The sequence below is a fragment of the Macrotis lagotis genome, chromosome 2 (genome assembly GCF_037893015.1).
Source record: "Macrotis lagotis isolate mMagLag1 chromosome 2, bilby.v1.9.chrom.fasta, whole genome shotgun sequence".
Classification (NCBI taxonomy): Eukaryota; Metazoa; Chordata; class Mammalia; order Peramelemorphia; family Peramelidae; genus Macrotis; species Macrotis lagotis.
In genome coordinates, this window is record NC_133659.1 from 248,986,206 (window position 1) to 249,008,842 (window position 22,637).

General features: G+C 36.7%; 1 protein-coding gene across 1 annotated transcript in view; it reads left to right on the top strand.

The window, feature by feature from the left end:
- VDR (vitamin D receptor) overlaps positions 1-21,772 on the top strand; it is a 108,210-nt gene extending 86,438 nt beyond the window's left edge. The window contains exons 9-11 of the mRNA XM_074225662.1: positions 11,599-11,750; positions 11,919-12,035; positions 12,438-21,772. Coding sequence (XP_074081763.1) covers positions 11,599-11,750; positions 11,919-12,035; positions 12,438-12,697 — 529 coding nt within the window. The 3' untranslated portion in view covers positions 12,698-21,772. The remainder of the gene's footprint in view (positions 1-11,598; positions 11,751-11,918; positions 12,036-12,437) is intronic.
- Positions 21,773-22,637: the final 865 nt, after the last annotated feature.

Here is a 22,637-nt window from a genome sequence, read left to right on the forward strand (position 1 = left end):
TTACAAACCTTAAAGTCTGTGTAAATGCTAGCATTTTTATTATTAAAAATATGAATTAATTACCTACAAATAGAATGAGTACAACAAGGATGAACAGCCATAGCAATCAAGCAATGAGCAAGGGATTGTGGCAGTGTCTGTCACATGTACAGCATGTGCCCACTTGGAATTGGCAAAACATCCCCTTTATTCATTAAGTTTCTACTTCCCCTCATCCCCACCCAGTGTGTTATGGTTTTCAAATATAATTTAGCATAGAACCAACATTTGTTTTGTGTAAACAAATGAGAAAAATAATAAACAGCACAGTATACCTCTTCTCTATACCAATGCAATATAGTTCCATTTTAGTGAAACTTGATTACAAGTACCATAGTTCTGATTAATATTTGCAGTGTACTAGGACCACTAAAGAATCATTCATTTAGTGAGAATTCTAAATTCTGCTTTCTTCCTTTCATACCCTACTCACCTTGGTGATTCTCAGTGACTTTGGTCTCATTTTCTAGATGCTAGAAAAGCATCTTCCTATTTTCCTGGGTTTTCCTAGATGGTGGAATGAATTACTTGAAAGGTCAGAGAGCAAAATTACATTTTTATTTTCATTAACTATAAATGTAGTATTTTCTTTAATTACAAATTTAAGCAATAAATATTATTTTTCAGTATCCATAAGCTTTCTCAGACTGCCAGATAGGCCCATGAGACACACAAGAATTCCTTCATAAGCACATGGCCAACTCAGAGTGAGAGCTCAGTATAGACCTAGGACTAGATGATTTCTTAGATACCTTAAGGATCTTAAAAACTATCTTCCTCTGAATCAATGCCTGTGTTTTGTTTTGTTTTGTTTTTTCTCACTGCAGACCAAGTCTGCCTAGGCAAGTGCCTTCTAGAAGGACAATGGCACAGCTTGTGCCAAGGTCCAGGGTGGTAAAGATCAGGGCGAAGACCTCAGCACCCAGGTGGGACCCACGTGGTTTGGCCAGGGCATCAGGGTTCCTAACAATCTGGTTCTTCTCGTTTGTGAGCTTGGGGGTTCTATTATTCCAAGAACTGAAGGAACAGTAGCTTTATCCCTTTCAGCTTTGATCTTGGTGCCCAACAGTGGGGGTGGAAGGTGGAGGGTTTAGAGAAGGGAGGATGAGACTATCATGTGAATAAGTTGGGGGTGGGGGGATATTCCTACATTATCATGCGACCAACATAGGGTTGAGTATGGGTCTGGCCTTGGTCCTGTTCCAGTGCCTGGCTCATAGTAGGTGCTTATTGATTGACTGACTGTTCTTCCTCTGACTAGGCACTAAAAGGATCATGTCCAACAAATTATCTTTTCCTCTAGAAAGAAGGACATTATAAGAAAATCATTGCTGGGCTACCAAAACAGATCCCCCCCCCAATATTCATGAATATTCTTTGATCCTAAAGCTAAAAGATGATAGAACCCTCTGATGTCTGATCTTGATATCTTTGGATTTCTTTGTCAAAGAAATATTGATTTAACTGAAGTCCATAGGAAGTAGAAGCTCCAGGGACTCAGGACAAGTAGACTAGATAGGAGACTTGACCTAATGATGGGAAGGGAAGGCAAGGAGATGGGAAGGGAGAGGTTAATAAGGAAGGGTGGGAAGGGCTACTTCAGGAACTAAAAACCCACTCCAGCAAACTCTTCAGATTGTGACCCCCACATCCATCTAGAAGACATTGTTACCAAACACTTCAGGTAAGAGGGGTGTGAACCTGTGTATAGTAGTCTCATTGATTCATAAATGTTAGAGTTAGAACTCTTGATTTGAATGACATCTTGAGATTTTATTTGCCTTTTCAGCAATAAGGAATCAGTAGTGACACATTATTTAGGGCACTTGTCTTTAGGACATAAAAAGCACTTACTATTGGCATAATGATTGGTAAATGTCCAAATTGCTTATGACTAATTACCAGCTGAAACTGAAGACAAGGAGATACTATGGTGTAAGTTATAATAGGTATTCTTCTAGTCTAGATAATTTTTTCTAAGTTCAACCCATTCCCCTTCCTGGTCATTCTCTGCCTTACTATGATAGAAGTCATTTTTTTTCTTTCTTGTAGTTTTCTTTTTTCTTCCATGGAAGCTTTTTTCTAAGTTCTTGAAGAAATGAGAAATGAACCCAGCTAAATGGAACCATTATTTGCATATGTAAAGTTTTCAAAGTTCTTTTGATTCCTAAGACTTCAGGCAAGCCACTAAAACCTGGTCTTTGACCTTTCTCCTGAAATCTCTCTTTTTATTTCCCCTTTATTTTTCTCTCTTCAACTTTGTCACTGCTCCTTTACTTTTTTACCAGGGGTGTTTCAATTCTGCTCATCTTTTATCTTATATTGTATTTATGGAAAACTTTTGTTCAAATCCCAAGAAGCAGTGGCCTCACTGGACTACAGTTCTGGTCAAGCCATATCAAGAGAACATTTTGTAGGATATTAACACACCAGAACTTATCTTCTAAGGAGAAAATGAATGAGGGATCTAGGAACCATGTAATATGGTATATAATAGAAGGTACTGGAGATAAATTAGCCTAGAGAAGATAAGATTTGAGAGAAAGGGAGCAGCATTTAGAAATTTATCACTATATAGTTTAAGGACTATCTCAGGGCTGTCCAAAATGTGGTCGAAGTGTGATTTTATCTCTTTGTCTTTCCATTCTTATACTAAGTAAATCATTAGCCACATAGGAACATTGTATTTCCAGCTCTCATCTCCTGTTTTCTCAGATTGTCCTACTCAGTCCTATCCCACTGATGCCTCACTTAAATCTTATCCACCTCTTCCACCGCACCATTCAGAATTCCTGTTCCAAGGTGAACAAACTTCCTTTCAGTTTGGACCGTTTTCTCATTCATTCTTTCCAACTTCTAGTTCTTACTGAGAGATGACATCTGGTTGATAACACCAGTCACCCTCTCCAGCACTGGCTTACATACCTCCTCACACCATCCCACCAATCCTTTACACACACTATTCCAGATAGGGAGTAATGGAATTGGAATACTCCTTAATCTCCACTGCTACTTCCAAATTTTTCTTTTATTACCATCACTCAAAAATTTCTTCTTCAAACTCCAATATTAAAATTTTTCATCCAATCTAAAATATAGCAACTGTTGACTAGCTCTCAAATTATTCTTTTCCCCTTCTCAAAGAGTTCAGCACTTAGTTCACTAATTTTTGCCCTTACCCTTTCATTGTTGTTGAATTGTTTCAATTGTGTATTACTCTTCATGCCTTAATTGGGATTTTCTTGGCAAAGTTACTGGAGTAGTTGGCCATTTTCTTCTCCAGTTCATTTTACAGATGAGAAAACTGAAGCAAAAAGGTTAAGTGACTTACCTGGGATCACAATGCTAATAAGTGTATGAGGTTGAATTTGAACTCAGTTCTTCCTAACTCCAGGAGTGCACTTGGCACCTAGTTTCCCAATCCTTAGATTAGGGAACTTGAATATACATATTGATGTTCCCTCAAACTCTCTAATCTCCCATATCTTCAGCCCCTTTGAATCCCATGACCCATTCCTTTACTCTACCTCATTCACATATAAAGATACCCTCAGTCTCATCATCATTCATAAGTTTACTTCCTTAATTAAACATTAAACACTATACTTTCCTCTAATATGTAAATGGCTATAAATTGTTATCATCTAATCTCTCCCTGGGCCTGACCTCCCCTAAATATTTTCTTCACTTTCATCTCAACCTCTAACAGCTCTGACTTTACTCCAAACTACATATACCCTTGATCTAATTAATACCCTCCCATCTTCTCTAGCATATCAACTCCCTTCTCTCTAAACTTCAATTTCTCCCAATATAATGGTTCCTTCCCTTCTGCTTTCAAGTATCCCCAACTCTCCCTCATCCTTAAAAGCTTTCATTTAAGTCCTGCCATCCCCTTAAAATATCCTCTATTTCTCCTCTCTCAAAGTCCCTGAAAGAACTACCTGCATTCATTCATGATTTTTGTATCTTCTTTTCTTACTCCTCAAACCTTGGCAATTTAATTTCATAACTTCTCACTCAACTGAAACTGTTCCCTCCAAAGTTACTAAGGATCTGTTAAATGCCAGATCTGGTTGTCTTTCTCAGTTCCTTATATTTCTTGATATAGCTTTTCATTTGACATTCCTATTTCCTGTCCTAGACACTTTTCTTTTTTCTCTTTACAGTTAATTTCCTGTTGATTTAATCAACTGAAATGGGTTTAATTATCATCTCTTTAAAAATGACATAATTATGTATGCATGAACTATGTGTGTGTGAATACATATGTACACACATATGTGTATGCACATATGTATACACATATACATAGCCTCAGTCTTCTTCCTGAACTTCATTTCCAGATTACCAGTTGCCTATAAGATGTCTGAAACTAAATATCTTGGAGACATCTTAAACTCAACATGTCCAAACCATTATCTTTCCCCAGACTTTTTCATTTCTATCAAAGGCATCACCATTCCCCCAAATTGTAGCCTCAATCTTATCCTTTCCTTTTCATTTGCCTTCACTTCATATATCTCATCAGCATTTCAATTTTTTCCTTATCTCTCATGTCCACACCTATTCTCTCCTCTCACAGACATCACCCTATTTCACTTCTTTGTTACTTGTCATCTAGACTATTGCAAAAACCTCCCAACTAAGTCTCCTCACACTGCAGTTCATCCTACATGCTGCTTCCAAAGCAATTTTCCTTAAATGCAGATCTCCTCTTCTCTAACAATTTGAGTAGCTCCATATTACCTCTAGTGTAAAAATAAACTTCCTTCACAACCTGAACCCAATTCTCCCTCCAGACCTTCCCTATGTTCTTGATCCATAACACCCTAAAATCTCTATACATTCACTCATACCTAGAATACTCCCTCCTCACATGAACTTCATAGAATAAACCTTTCCTGACCCCCTCAAATGATTGTACTTTCCCTTCCAAACTACCTTTTATTTAATTACTTTGTATTTATTTGTAATTATTTTCTTTATATGTAGTCTGCACAGACTGTCCATATCAACATCAAAGCAAGGATTTGTTTCATTTTTTGAATTTTTATCTCCACCACCTAGCTCAGATCTTGAAATATAATAGATACTTAATATATGCTGATTAATAGATTGATTGAAAATTGAGAATATTTTATCTTTGTTGCTCTAACAAGTAATATGGTATATAAATAATGTACTAGATTCAAGAATACATAGGTTCAGTTCTCACTACTGATACTTACAGGCAATATGGCAATGGGTAAGTCACCTAACCTCTCTGAACTGAATAATCTCTTCTATAAAATGGGGATAATAATGCCTATAATACTAGAGTATTAGTATGAAGCTCAAATAAAATTATATATGTGATATATAAAGAACATATTATCCATATATAACATACAAAAATAGAGTAGTCCTTATTAGACATCTGGCCAAGATGGTGGAGAGAAGACAGGCACATTTCTAAAGTCTCCTGATCTTTCCCCATCTATGATATGAAACAAACCTCTTAACATTACACTAAGAGGTACAAAATACCTATGGTAATAGAGGGGAAGAAGGGAGGAGAAGAGAAACACCTGAATCTTCTTCTCATCAGACTTGACTTAAAGTCAACTTACACACATACTCAGTTAACTTAAAAAGCATCTAACCTTTCAAGTATTAAAAGGGGGAAAGGGGAGGGGGAATGGAGAAGGGGGGAAGGGAAACTAACAAAAGGAAGGGAAGGGAAAGGGAAAAAGGGAAAGGGTAAATAAAGGGGAGGGGGTGATATAGGAGGGCAAACATTAAAGGCGTGGTATTCAGAAACAAATACTGGGGAATACGAATAAGGGGGGGAAGGGGGAAAAATACAAACAGAGGGAAGATAGCATGGAGGGCAATAAAGAATTAGTAATCATAACTTTGAATGTGAATGGGATGAACTCTCCCTTACAATATAAGCAAATAGCAGAGTGGACTAAAAACCAGAATCCTACAATATGCTGCTTACAAGAAACTCATTTGAAGCAGAGAGATACATATAGAGTAAAGGTAAAAGGTTGGAGCAAAATATATTTTGCTTCAGCTGAAGTGAAAAAAGCAGGAGTAGCAATCCTTATCTCAGACAAAGCAGCAGCAAAAATAGATAGCATTAAAAGAGATAAGGAAGGAAATTTTATCCTTCTAAAAGGTACCATAGATAATAAAGTTATATCAATACTGAATATATATGCACCCAGGGTGATAGCATCCAAATTCTTAGAGGAGAAGCTGAACAGGAAGACATAGACAGCAAAACTCTACTAGTGGGAGACCTCAACCTCCCACTATCAGATCTAGATAAATCGAACCATAAAATAAACAAGAAAGAAGTTAAGGAGGTAAACAGATTGTGAGAAAAACTAGATATGCTAGACTTATGGAGGAAATTGAATGGGGATAGAAAGGAATATACCTTTTTCTCTGCAGTACATGGAACTTATACAAAAATTGACCATGTACTAGGACATAAAAACCTAATGATCAACTGCAGAAGGGCAGAAATAGTGAATACATCTTTCTCAGATTACAATGCAATAAAAGTTATATGCAATATTGGGCCAAGTCGATATAGACCCAGAACCAACTGGAAACTGAATAACCTCATTTTAAAGAATGAGCGGACCGAAAAACAAATTATAAAAAGAATTAATTATTTTATCCTAGATAATGACAATAAGGAAACCACATACCAAGACCTATGAGATTCACTCAAAGCAGCTCTCAGGGGATATATTATATCTTTAAATGCTTACATGAATAAATTAGAGAAAGAGGAAATCAATGAACTAAATATGCAACTAAAAAAATTAGAGAAAGAACAAATTAAAAATCCCCAATTAAATACCAAATTAAAAATTCTGAAAATTAAAGGAGAAATTAATAAAATCAAAAACAAATAATATTGAATTAATAAATAAAACCAAAGTTGGTTTTATGAAAAAACCAATAAAATTTATAAACCTCTAGTCAATTTGATTTAAAAAAAGAATGAAGAAAATCAAATTGCTAGTATCATAAATGAAAAAGGTGAACTCACCACCAATGAGGAGGAAATTAAAGTAATAATTCGAAATTATTTTGCCCAACTCTATGCCAATAAATTTGATAATCTAAGTGAAATGGATGAATATTTACAAAAATATTAGTTGCCCAGGTTAAATGAAGAGGAGATTAAATACCTAAATAACCCTATCTCAGAAAAAAGAAATTCAACAAGCAATTATTGAACTCCCTAAGAAAAAAATCTCCAGGGCCTGATGGATTCACAAGTGAATTCTACCAAACATTTAAGGAACAATTGGTTCCAATTCTATATGAACTCTTTGGAAAAATAGGGAAAAATGGAACTCTGCCTAACTCCTTCTATGAAACCAATATGGTGCTGATACCTAAACCAGGAAGAGTTAAAACAGAGAAAGAAAATTATAGACTTATCTCCCTAATGAATATAGATACAAAAATCTGAAATAAAATCTTAGCAAAATGATTACAACAAGTTATCACTGGGGTAATACATTATGATCAAGTAGGATTTATCCCAGGAATGCAGGGTTGGTTCAATATTAGGAAAACTGTTAGTATATTCAATTATATCAGCAACAAACTTAACAGAAATTATATGATCATATCAATAGATGCTAAAAAAGCTTTTGACAAAATACAGCACCCATTCCTATTAAAATCACTAGAGAGTGTAGGAAGAAATGGAATGTTCCTTAGAATAATTAGCAGTATCTATCTGAAACCACCAACAAGTATTATATTCAATGGGGATAGGCTAGAGGCATTCCCAATAAGATCAGGGGTAAAACAAGGGTACCCATTATCACCATTACTATTCAATATCATATTAGAAATGATAGCTTCAGCAATTAGAGAAGTAAAAGAAATTGAAGGAATTAAAATTGGAAAAGAAGAGACAAAACTCTCACTCTTTACAGATGACATGATGGTCTACCTAGAGAATCCCAATAAATCATCCAAAAAACTACTGGAAACAATTAACAATTTTAGCAAAGTTGTGGGTTATAAAATAAACCCTCATAAATCCTCAATTTTTCTAGATATGTCTAACAAGATACAGCAGGAAGAGCTAGAAAGAGAAATCCCATTCAAAGTAACCTCAGACAATATAAAATACCTGGGAGTCTATTTGTCAAGACAGACTCAGAAACTTTGAAAACAATTATAAAACACTTCTCACACAAATTAAATCAGATTTAAATAACTGGGCAAATATCAACTCCTCATGGATAGGCAGAGCTAAAATAATAAAAATGACAATTCTGCCAAAACTAAACTACCTGTTTAGTGCCCTACCAATCAAAATTCCAGAAAATAACTTTAACAAGTTAGAAAAAGTTGTGAGTAAATTCATATGGAGAAATAAAAAGGCAAGAATTTCCAGGAATTTAATGAAAAAAAGTACACAAGAAGGGGGCTCAGCCCTACCGATCTAAAATTATATTATAAAGCATCAGTCATCAAAACTCCTTGGTATTGGCTAAGAAATAGAGTGGTAGACCACTGGAATAGACTAGGTGCATTAGCAGGAAATGATTATAGTAATCTGCTGTTTGATAAACCCAAAGAGTCTAGCTATTGGGATAAAAACTCTCTCTTTGATAAAAACTGCTGGGAAAATTGGAAATTAGTATGGAAGAAACTTAGATTAGACCAACTTCTCACACCTTTTACCAAGATAAGATCCAAATGGTTACAAGATTTTGACATAAAAAATACTATGAGCAAATTAGAAGATCAAGGACTAGTTTACATGTCAGATCTATGGAAAGGGATGCAGTTTATGACTAAGGAAGAGATGGAGAACATCACCAAAAACCAACTATATGATTTCAATTACATTAAATTAAAAAGCTCTTGCACAGATAAAACCACTGTTACCAAGATCGAAAGAAATGTAGTAAATTGGGAAACAATCTTTACAACCAACGGTTCTGATAAAGGCCTCATGTCTAAAATATACAGAGAACTGAGTCATATTTTTAAAACAAAAAGCCATTCCCCAATTGACAAATGGTCAAAGGATATGCAAAGGCAATTTACAGATGAGGAGATCAAAGCAATCCATAGCCATATGAAAAAATGCTCTAAATCATTAATTATTAGAAAAATGCAAATTAAAGCCTCTCTGAGGTACCACCTCACACATCTCAGACTGGCCAATATGACCAGAAAGGATAATGATCCTTGTTGGAAGGGTTGTGGGATATCTGGGATACTATTACATTGTTGGTGGAGCTGTGAACTCATCCAACCTTTCTGGAGAGAAATTTGGAATTATGCCCAAAGGGCAACAAAAATGTGCATACCCTTTGATCCAGCAATACCACTACTGGGTCTATACCCTGAAGAGATGATGAAAAAGGGTAAAAACATCACTTGCACAAAAATATTCATAGCAGCCCTGTTTGTAGTGGCAAAGAACTGGAAATCAAGTAAATGTCCTTCAATTGGGGAATGGCTTAACAAACTGTGGTATATGTATGTCATGGAACACTATTGTTCTATTAGAAACCAGGAGGGATGGGAATTCAGGGAAGCCTGGAGGGATTTGCATGAACTGATGCTGAGTGAGATGAGCAGAACCAGAAAAACATTGTACACCCTAACAGCAACATGGGGTCGATGATCAACTTTGATGGACTTGCTCATTCCATCAGTACAACAATCAGGGGCAATTTTGGGCTGTCTGTAATGGAGAATACCATCTGTATTCAGATAAAGAGCCGTGGAGTTTGAACAAAGGTAAAGGACTATTCCAAATGCAGTCACAAAGAGTTTGACAAGACTAAAATGACCAGGTCATCTAACATCTAGTCCATGGTTCCAAAGCCAGCCTACTTGTTCCAAAAGTTTGATCCACCTAATATTTGTGTTTTAGAAAATATTTTACCTAATTATCTAACATACTGGATCTAGTTGTAATTGTAAGGATCTTGAATGATGGGTAGGATTTCTTCTAGGAAAGAGAATAGTTTAGACATAAAGAATCATGTGAAATGAAAAGACTGGACTAACTCTGAGGTTACTTCTGACTATAAATCTCAGATTCTATGATTTGAGGGAGTAGGTACAGAGAGAGAAAAGGGAGAATTGTACTCATGGAATAGTATCCTTATAGGTATGTACACAAAAAAACACAACTTGCCTATAAAAATCTAATAAAAGAACAGATATAGTTGGGAAGAAACTAGAAGAGGTTTTTGCCCCTACTCTCCTTGGAGAGGGAATAAAAGGGAAAAGGGAGAAAAAGCAAAGATCCAGAAAACTCTATGTACCCCAGCTGCCTCAGGGCTACTCTCCTACCAGGTCAAGGTAGTTATTCAAAGCAAAGAAGCTAATTATTGGCTGAGAACTTACCATATTATTTAACATGCTGTTAAATCAATGTAGCATGCAAAGAACTTCTATTTACCAGTTACTATAGTTTCTGCTGTGTCAGATTTGACTGGCTAGCTAGGGAAGCTTGGAAAAGGAAAAATTTAGAGGATACCCTCTATTCCAACCACCTTACCTTATGAATGAATTTCTCTACATCTTCTACTCCCACTTTTTTTCCTTAGAAAGATTTTATTTATTTTGACTTTTACAATTTTTCCCCTGTTCTTGCTTCCCCCCCACCACAGAAGGCATTCTGTTAGTCTTTACATTGTTTCCATGGTATACATTGATCTCAGTTGAATGTGATGAGAGTTCTACTCCCACTTTAAAGTCATGTTACCATTTGCCTTTGATACTTAAATTGTGAACTATCTTGGTTTTTATTACTTATTTTTAATTAACTTTTTTATTATTAGTCTTACCCTTATATGAGGAAGTAAGTTGTAACAAAGAACCTAGTGTTTGGTAGCAGATATGATTTTGGGGGTATGGGAATAGTGGGAAGTTCACAGATTATGGGACATTGCCTAGAATGTGAAATAGTGTTAATACCTAGATTGATTTTGCTTAATTTCTTTTCTTTCTCTTAAAAATGTCTTTGTTATAAAGGATGACTTTCTGGGAGAATAGAAAAGGAGAAAGGCAGGAGAAAATCTAGGCTATATATAAGAGTAACAGCTAACATTTATATAGTGCTTATTATGTGCCAAACACTGTGATATCAACAAAAATCTATTTTAAAAATTAAGACCCAGGTTCTTATTCTAGCACCACCAATCATAACCTATGTGATTTTGGGAAATTATTCATCCTCTGAAGCCCTTCAAATTCCTCATCTGTTAAAACCTTGGTTTCATTATTTATCTCCTATGACCATTAGGAAGATGAAATGAAATATATTGTATATAAGGCTCTTTGTAACTATAAATGAGAATTGGTATTGTACAACCAATTTGTAACCAATTTTCAACCAATCTCCTTGAAGACAGGGGCAATTTTATTTACTTTTTCTATCAGCATAGTGCTAGGCACAATAATGTCCTATGACTAGCATTACATTGCTGATTTCGGTTTGTAGGAATGACCAGTAATGCTGTGCTCATTCTCTACACCCCGCCCCCTACTCCTGCTCCACAGAGACCTCACCTCTGAGGACCAGATTGTATTGCTCAAGTCGAGTGCCATAGAAGTGATCATGCTCCGCTCCAACCAATCCTTCACCATGGATGACATGTCTTGGACCTGTGGTAGCCAAGACTATAAGTACCGTGTCAGTGATGTTGCCAAAGGTGAGTCACTCTAGTTCCTCTCCATCCCGTCTCTCCCTTCATCCCTCCTAGGCCCAGAAAAATTGGAGGAGGATTGGGAGGGGTTGGGGTGAGAGAAGGAACTTGGTTAGCTTCATGTTGAGGAACTGAACTCTGAATACTATAATTCACGGCCTTTCTCCTCCACAGCTGGACATAGCCTGGAACTAATTGAACCGCTCATCAAATTCCAGGTTGGATTGAAGAAGCTAAACTTGCATGAAGAAGAACATGTCTTACTCATGGCCATCTGCATTGTGTCCCCAGGTATGGGACCCACAACCAAGGCTAGGAGGGTCAGGAAGGTCCAAGGAAAACTTGAATTTGTTGGGGAAGAAGAGATCTATTAGAAAGTATAGCATGAGTACGCAGGTGGTAGGTAGGGACAGTCCCATATGATTGGATGCAAGCTATGTTGATAGAAAAGATAAATGATTTGTCTTTATTCTCAAACCCAATCCTGAATAGTCAAAGTTGTCATCTAAACCCTAAGAATGGAAAGGGGTTCCTCTCAAGCCAGCACTTACTCCATGAGTGAATAGTTACCTACATCTGTAGTCAAGAAAGATGTAGTAGGGTGGGGGTGGAAAGTGTCTGAGGAGTCCTGGAATGAGTAGTCTGTATTGGGGGTGTTCAGAGAAGCCATCCCTGCCACTCTCCCTCCTACAGACCGACCTGGAGTACAGGATGCAGCACTCATCGAGGCCATCCAAGACCGGCTGTCCAACACATTGCAGACCTACATTCGCTGCCGCCACCCTCCACCTGGAAGTCACCTGCTCTATGCGAAGATGATCCAGAAGCTAGCAGACCTGCGCAGTCTCAATGAGGAACACTCAAAGCAGTACCGCTGTCTGTCCTTCCAACCAGAGCACAGCATGAAGCTCACCCCTCTCGTGCTTGAGGTGTTTGGTAATGAGATCTCGTGACTGAGGCAGCCAGTATTACTACCTGGGTGGGAGGCACACTCCGAGGGGGTGTTGCAAATGGGCACCCAGCTCTAGAACTAGTTACTTGCTGCTGAGCAGCACTCCCCATCCTTCTGGAGCTCAGACTCCTCCTTGCCTTCCCTTCCCTCCTCTCACCTACCCCAAGTCAATCTTTCTTCCTGTCCAGCCTGTGTTCCAGGAGTCTTAGGACCCCACACCCTATTGAAGATTTCCCAGCCCCTTTGGACCTCAGTTAAGAGTCACTGTTTTTTGAGAAGGAAACTCAAAAGGGTTAGGGATCAGAGGCAGAAGCCTGAATGCTAAGACCTGACTTGAGGGTGAATACCTGTATCTTCCTCAATTTGTCAGCCAATAGGTATTGTGAAACCATGTAAGAGAAATATGTCCACTCCTCAAGAACAGAACCAACTGTACCTCCCAGACACCACAATCCTAGAGGGATCCTTCAGTCCCTGCCCCATCTCCAAAGATGGATAATCTGTTTGAATATATGCACTTCCCTGGACAGCCTAGGCCACTTAGGAACTATAGTAGAACTGGATTTAAGGAGTTTAAGGTTGACTAGGAAAGGTACAGGACATTCAACAACAAAGGTTTTCTAGGGACATGGTGACTGTGGTGATGGTTACCTGCCTTCTCAACCTTTTCTGGCTCTTCAGTGCCCACACTATTTCTCTTTTACCACAGTACACACTTCCAGAGTCTCTTTGGTAGCAACTGGAGCTTGATACCCAGTCAATTGTATTTTCATTCATAGGATGGGGCAACCATCAAGGAGCTCACCTGCTAAGGGGGTTATATGATAGACAAAAGTCTACAATGGGGAAAGCAATAGAACAGAATTCCAATCTCTTGTCCCAACTCCCAGGAAGAATAGGAGAAGGGGAGGTGGAGAATATACATGGCTAGCCTCCTAAGCCTTCACAGCTTTTTCCTGGATTTCAAAGACTCAATTGTGAAGGATCTGTGATATGACAAAACACAGAAAGACTCTTCAAGCAGAAAGCATCATTTCCCATTCTGAACCCTATTACCATCTCAGGAGAATCTGAGGTTCTTTTTCATCCTGTTCCCCATCTCTCCAACTACTGCTCCTTTCATACTTTCAGTTGGAAAATTGGGAAGCCCTCCTTTTCAGTGAATAAGGAGGACAAAGGAAAAAAGCTCCACAAGTTGGCCCCCCTTTCTGAAAGCAACTCTGTTCTCAAAATGGATGTCCTTCCCTCATCTACCACCTCAAGATATCATCCTCCAAGAGTATTTCCCAGAACCAAAGTCATACCCTCATTCCCATTAGACTAGAATTCTTCTGCCTCAGGCCCCCATTCAAGTAGTGCTAAAAAATATTCAAAGGGTCCTAATGTTTCCTATCCAGGGAAGGGAGAGTATGACAGCACTAGTTCCTGACACTTTTCTTATTCCCTACCTTGAACCAGAAAGAAAACCTAAAAATTATACTGTTCAGTGCATGGGACAGAACTTCAAGTACATTTATGAGTGACAAAGCACTAAGCAAAAAGTAAATGGGATATCATCAAAAAGGTTACTCAGAAATGGGCTCATTCAGTGAAAGATGGTGGAGAGGGTGCAGTTGATGTGCAGTGAATGTGGAAGGACAATTGGATTTCTACAGCAATATCTTTCCATAACAAGTTCTTTATGTTTTTATATCAAGGACTCCATGGGTAGTCTAGGAAAACTTTCTCAGAATAATATTTTTAAATGCATAAAATAAGATAAATCAGATTACAAAGGATGCCAATTATATTAAAATATAATTATCAAAATATATATTTTTAAATTCTACAAGTTTCATGTTAAGAATTCCTATTCTATAGAAATCCTTCAGGATAAGTAATTATTCAGTCACGGGATATATGTAAATAGGTGATTTATGTTTATGGGAATAATTCTAAAGAATGGTCTGAACCTAGCAGGGGGATAGCCTTTTCTTCCCCTTTTGCCTTCTTTGGTTTTCCTAATATCCCTGATTTAAATCAAAGAATATGAGAGTAGGAAGATACTTTAATGCTCATCTAATGTAACCCTCAATTCTCTCATTTTTAAAGATGAAGAAACCAAAGCCCAAACTGGCAACTTCCTCAGGGTGACACAATTCATTGGGATTAAGAACTGAGACTAAGACACAAGACTGACACAAACTGTTGATGAAAGAATCAGGACTAGAAACCAGGGATTCTCCCTCAAAGGGAAATTTGGGGAATTTGGGAGGGGAGTTGTAAGAGAGATCAAAGAGCTCCAGATCTTAGCCCCTTTCCTCAAGGCAACTTCCAATCTTGTGCTTTTTTTTCCCCATTATACTAAACTGTAGCCCAAATATAATCTTCCTTCAATTTGTTTGGTTCCTCTGCATAGACCCTGCACTTTAGAAAGCAGTTTTGTCCAGATAACCCAGCTTGTGTCAATATAAACTGGACTCTACTCTGACCTTGGCTTCATAGGGCCTCTCTTGCCTGTATGATGCTATTGCCTTATCAATAAAGTGCATTTGGCTTTGTTATGTCTCCACCTCCCTGATCTAGTTCTGGCAATGACCTTCAAAATGTATCCTGAAATGGATACACTGAAAGTATCCATTACCTAGCCCAGAAGTCCCCTAGCTTCCTGATCCACTCCAATGACATGGACATCAACTCAAACGACACATTTGTAGTTTTGAAAGGGAAAGATCAGCTAGCATTCATAGTATAATTACTTAATTCTAGAAAAATGAACAATGAGAAAATGTAGGCACTAGTCTAGCCCATTCATCCAGGAGTTGCTTCATTATTTAAGAAGAAACAGGTAGAAACTGTTAAAGTCAGTAACTCACAAAAGCTGCTTGAAAGTTTTGATTATCAAGCAAAATGATATCTTTTCATGGAGAAATGGGATAAAATTGTATATTTTAATTCAATTTAAGAAAAAATAAACCAATGAATAAAACTGCACTAAAATGTAATGATCTACCTGGGATGATTAAAGATTTCCAAACATATTTGAATAATCACTTATTGGGGGTTTTGAAATTCCCAGTTTGGATTAAGATTAGAAAAGATATCTTCTCTTGTCTCAGTCCTACAATTCTGTGGTTCTAAGGAACCTAATGACCAGAGGTAAAGAGTGACAAATACTTAAGAGGCAAAAAAAAAAAAATCCATTGATAGCTATGTAAAAGTCAGCAAACATAAAGAGGTATATTTTGAAAATAGAAAAGATAGCTCAAATGAGTAGGAGGAGACGTTAAATCAAAGAGCAGTCAAAGTTTGGGTGTTTTAAGTCAAATTGATGAAAGGAATGGATAGATAGATAAATATAGATAGATATGGCAAATGTAGAAATCCAGACTGAGTGATTTGAGAAATCTGTGGGACCTCAAGGATGAAACTGGGGGATTATTGATTCAAATATATAACTTGTTTTCATAAAAGACTACTGTGGTAGAAGATTGGTGAGTTGTCAATGTTATCCTTGTACATCAGAGACACATCAATGAAATAGTGTACTGGATTGTACTTAGAAGTTAGAAAGACCTATATTCAAATTCTGCCTTAGATTAAAAACTAGCTTTGTACAAGTCACTTAACTTCTCCAAGACCTCATTTTCTCATTTATAAAATATGTGAGTTATACTCCACCTTTAAGGGTCCTTACAGTTCCTTATCTATGACCCTATAGGCTTTGAATAGCTTTTCAGGACTAAAATAAGAAAAACTATTAGGGGAAAATGAAACATGGTTCCTGGAAGGGGATATTGTTTTTCATGAATTGTTTGTAAAACTCTTTGAGGCAGTAAATATAGACAGGAAACTGGTTTAGAGATAGGAAACAAAGGACAGGAACATGTGGGCACAGAATCACAGTCTACTACTGTTAGAATGGACCTCAAAGGTCATCTTAGTCTTTCTATAACTGAATAGTTTTTCACTTTACACCATCCATTCTCCAGATGAAGATCTCAAGTTCTTAGGAACCCTCTATATCCTAAAATATCACATTGCACTTTGGAACAGCTCTAATTGCTAGGAAGTCAAACTCTATCTCTATGGCACTTGCAGTGTTCTTTGTTCTGATTTATGGGAACAAGTTGTTGATTCCATTATTGTTCAGTCATGACCAATTCTTCATGACTCCATCTTGGCAAAGATACTGGAGTGCTTTACCATGTCTTTCTTCAGTTCATTTAACAAATGAGGATGCTATTAATCAAGTTTAAGTGACTTGCCCAGGATCTGAAGCCAAACTTAAACTCAGGAAGAAGGATCTTCCTGACTTCAGGCCCAGTTCTCCTTCCACTGTGTTATTTAGCTACTCATATAAGAACAAGTAGAACTAGTTGGATTCCTCTGCCACATCACAGTTCTTCAGATAATTGATGATTATTTTTGTAACTTTTTTTTTTTTAAAGATTTTATTTGAGTTTTGAGTTTTACAATTTTCTCCCAATCTTACTTCCCCCCCATGGAAAGCAATATGTCAGTCTTTGTTTCCATGTTGTACATTGATCCAAATTGAGTGTGATGAGAGAGAAATCACATCCTTAAGGAAGAAACAAAAAGTATAAGACATAACAAGATCAGACAATAAGATATTTGGTTTTTTTCCTCTAAATTAAAGGGAATAGTCCTTGAAATTTGTTCAAACTCCGTGGCTCTTTATCTGGATACAGATGGTATTCTCCATCGTAGACAGTCCAAAATTGTCCCTGGTTGTTGCACTGATGGAACGAGCAAGTCCATCAAGGTTGTACATCACCCTCCCCCCATGTTGCTGATAGGATATACAGTGTTTTTCTGGTTCTGCCCATCTCACTCAGCATCAGTTCATGCAAATCCCTCCAGGCTTCTCTGAATTCCCATCCCTCCTGGTTTCTAAGAGAACACAAATACACACACACACACACACACATATACATACAAACACACACACACACACACACACACACACACACACACATACCACAGTTTGCTAAGCCATTCCCCAATTGAAGAACATTCATTTAATTTCCAATTCTTTACCACCACAAACAGGGCTGCTTTGAATATTTTTGTACAAGTGATGTCTTTACCCTTTTTCATCATCTCTTCAGGGTATAGACCCAGTAGTGGTACTGCTGGGTCAAAGGGTATGTACATTTTTGTTGCCCTTTGGACGTAGCTCCAAATTTCTCTCCAGAAAGGTTGGATGAGTTCACAGCTCCACCAACAGTGTAATAGTGTCCCAGATTTCCCACAGCCCCTCCAACAATGATCATTATCCTTTCTGGTCATATTGGCCAGTCCGAGAGGCATGAGGTAGTACCTCAGAGAAGCCCTGATCTGCATTTCTCTAATAATCAATGACCTAGAGTAATTTCTCATATGGCCATGGATTGCCTTGATCTCCTCATCCATAAAGATAATTGATGATTATTATTATTTTCCCCATCATTGTCTTCTTTTTCCCCAGTCTAAAAAAATATTTTCTTTAACTGATCCTTGTAAGGAATAGCTTCTTATCTCATTATCTTCTTGGTTATGAACTCAAGCTTGTGAATGTACTTACCTAAAATGCAGAGCCCATAAAAGGATCAGGTATGGCTTGCTCAAGAAAAGTAAACAATTGATTAAATAGTATTTGAGAAAGGGAGTTGGATTTTTGGATCATGACTTAAAAATTAGGAATGACAAACTACTGGCTAAAGATGGTATATACTAAAGAAGCAATAGTAAGAATATTTTTCACTGAAGTCTTGCAAATCTAATTAGGCTTTAAAATAAAAGAGGAGGGGGAAGGGGAACAAAGATGGTGAAGTAGCAGAAATGACCATCAAACTCCATCCCACAACTCCTACACACAGATCTAGAAAATGAACCAGATTGAATTCTGATTGGGAGGTGAAAAGGGAAGAAAATCAAGCAACTTTTTCCAGCCCAGGAAACAAGGAAACAGAAACATCTGTAGACACTGGAAACTGACTCTAACAAGAAAGGTTACCTAGAGTGTTTGAATATAAGAAGAAACTGCATTAGAGCAAAGAGAGATCTTAAGTCCAGTATAAAGGAACCTATCCTTGGATAGAGTGAAGGAACAACTGGCAACTGTCCTACATTATCCTGTTCTAAGTCATAGAATTAGGGTTGACTTAGGACGGGACTTGTACCTAGGGTAGCATTCTAGCATGAAGAATAGTTTCAGGTCCTTGGCAGAGGAATGAGCTAAAAACAAGTTTAAAAGTGAGAAACAGTTATGTAGTTATGACCCCAGGAATGGAATATGGCCTTAGTTCTAGCCTAAAGTCCAATCTGAAACTTACTGTGGAATAACTAGAGCAGGAATCCCTTACCAAAGGAAAACCTGCAGTTCTGCCATGAACAACTATGAATAAGAGCTTCCTAGACGATTATTAGTGACTGAGTTCAACTGTTGTCTACTGGAACTCCAACTAAGGGTACGTCATCAGGCATATAGCTCAGATCCAAACCCAGATCAGGAACTTACTGAGAAGGGCCTTTGTATTTCAAGAGACCATTTTAGAAGTACTATAAACTTGCAGGTCCCCAGCCTGAGCTATACCTGAGATCCTAAAATAAAACACTCAATTCCTCAAGAATGAATGAGCAGGATCAACTGAAATATCCCCTACAGAACTGAGTCTACTTTTAATATAGTCTGAAGAGAGGAAGTAGGCAGAAAGAATGAACAAATTAAAAAATTATAACATTGTTATGCTCAAGATACAAACCTAGAAGAAAATAACTCAAAAATAACAAGCAAAACCTCAAAGGAAAACAAGTTTTAGATTAAGTTTAACATGGAAAAGTTGGAGTAAAAACTTTTAAGAGTTTTAAAATTTTTTAAAAATAAATGTGTGATGGTATACCTAGAGAATCCAAAAAATCATCTAAAAAACTACTAGAAATAATTAGCAATTTTAGCAAAGTCATAGGATATAAAATAAACCCTCATAAATCCTCAACATTTCTATATATGACTAGCAAGATGCAGCAGAAAGAGCTAGAAAGAGAAATCCCATTCAAAGTAACTTCAGACAATACAAAATAACTGGGAGTCTACCTGCCAAGGCAGACTCAGAAATTTTGAAAACAATTACAAAGCACTTCTCACACAAATAAAATCAGACAACTTCTCATAGATAGGCCAAGCTAATATAATAAAAATGACAATTCTACCAAAATTAAACTACTTTTTGGTGCCCTAGCAATCAAAATTCCAAAAAAAAATACTGTTAGAAAAAATTGTAAGTAAATTCATATGGAGAAATAAAAGCCAAGAATTTCCAGGGATTTAATGGAGAAAAAAGTGTAAAAGAAGGTGGCTTAGCCCTACCAGTTATAAAATTATATTATAAAGCATCAGTTATCAAAATTATCTGATATTGGCTAAGAAATAGAGTGATGGATCAGTGGAATAGACTAGGTGCAATAGAAGGAAATGATTATAGTAATCTGCTATTTAATAAACCCAAAGAGTTCAGCTTTGGGGATAAAAACTCTTCGATAAAAACTGATGAGAAAATTGGAAGTATGGCATAAATGTAGATTAGACCAACACCTCACACCCTATACCAAGATAAGATCAAAATGGATACAGAATTTAGACATAAAAAATATTATAAGCAAATCAGGAGATAAAGGAATAATTTACCTGTCAGATCTATGGAAAGGGAAGTAGTTTATGGCCAAGGAAGAGATGGAAAACATCATTAAAAGCAAAAAAACAAAAATAGACAATTTTGATTATATTAAATTAAAAAAGCTTTTGCACAGACAAAATCACTGTAACCAAGACCAAAAGAAATGTAGTAAATTGGGAAACAATTTTTACAGCTAGTATTTCTGACAAAGGACTCATCTCTAAAATACACAGAGAACTGAGTCAAATTTTATAAAAACAAGACATTCCTCAATGACAAATGATCAAAGGATATGCAAAGGTGATTTACAGATGAGATCAAAGCAATCCATAGTCATGTGAAAAATTGCTTTAAATCACTACTTATTAGAGAAATGCAAATTAAAGCATCTCTGAGGTACCTCACACCTCTCAGACTGATCAATATGACCAGAAGAGGCAATGATCAATGTTGGAAAGGATATGGAAAATCTGGAACAATGGTTGGTGGAGCTGTGAACTCATCCAACCTTTCTGGACAGCAGTTTGGAATCCCAAAGGGCAACAAAAATGTGCATACCCTTTGATCCAACAATACCACTACTGGGTCTATACCCTGAAGAGATTATGAAAAAAGGGTAAAGACATCACTTGTACAAAAATATTCAAAGCAGCCCTGTTTTGGTGGTAAAGAATTGGAAATTAAATGAATGTCCTTCAATTGGGGAATGGCTTAACAAACTGTGGTATATGTATGTGATGGAACACTATTGTGCTATTAGAAACTAGGAGAGATGAGAATTCAGGGAAACCTGGAAGGATTTTCATGAACTCATGCTGAGGGAGATGAGTAGAACCAGAAGAACATTGTACATCCTAACAGCAGTATGGGGGTGATGGTCAACCTTAATGGACTTGCTCATTTCATCAATGCAACTATCAGGCACAATTTTGGGGTTTCTGCGATGGAGAATACCATCTGTATCCAGAGAAAGAATTGTGGAGTTTGAACAAAGACCAAAGACTATTACCTTATTACCTTTAATTTAAAAAAAAAACCTGTTATTATGTAATTTTTCTATCTCATATTTTATTTTTCTTCCTTAAGGATATGATTTCTCTCTCTCATCACATTCAGCTTAGATCAAAGTATACCATGGAAACAATATAAAGACTAACAGACTGCCTTTTTGGGGGGGGTGGAGGAAGGGAAGCAAGATTGGGGGAAAAATTATAAAATTCAAAATAAATAAAATCTTTTAAAAAAATAAATGTGAGGGGAGGCTAGGTGGCACAGTGGATAAAGCACTGGCTCTATAGTCAGGAGTACCTGGGTTCAAATCCAGTCTCAGCCAATTAATAATTACCTGTGTGACCTTGGTCAAGCCACTTAACCCCAATTGCCTTGCAAAAAATAAAAAATAAAAAATAAAAAATAAATGTGAGCATTAAAAGAAAAAAAAATGGAAAAGAAATGAGACCACAGGAGCATCCAGGTGGTGCAGTGGATAGAGCACCAGCCCTGAAGTCAGAAGGACCTGAGTTCAAAGCCAACCTCAAGACACTTAATTACTTAGGTGTGTGACCTTGGACAAGTCAATTAACCCCACTGCTTTGCAAAAATAGGAAAAAGAAGAAGAAAAAAAAATGAGACCACTAGAATAAAGAATTGAAAATAGAATTATCAGCTTAGCACACAAAGTACAAAACCTACTCCAAAAGGGAAAAAAGTCCCTAAAAATGTGAATGGGTCAAATAAGAAGTTAATGACTTTAAAAACAATAAAAAAACTAAAAGGAAAAGATTCAAAAGATAGAAGAAAATATAGAATATCTACTAGCAAAAACAATTGAACTAGAAAAACTATTAAGACATAATTAAAGAATCATTGTGCTACCTGAAAGGCCTCACAAAAAAAGACCTTAGATATCAGTTTAAGAAATCACAGAAGAAATGTTGCTCAGATTTTTCAGAACCAAAAAACAAAGTAAAAATAAAAAGAATTCACCAGTTCCCTCATCAAAAAAAAACCCCAGATGAAAATTCTTGGCTATATTATAGTCAAAATTCAGAACTTCTAAGTTAAAGGAAAAAAAATGCTATAATTAGACAGGAAAAAATTATATTCTAGAAAGCAAAGGACATAGGTTTATAAGTTACTCAACAAAATTGACTATAATCCTATAAAATACACTTTTGTTGTTGTTGTTTTTACAAGGCAATGGGGGTTAATGTATGTTCCAAACATTCTGGATAAAAGAGCAATAAAGAAACTTTGCTATATAAAAGCACCGGAGTCAAGAGA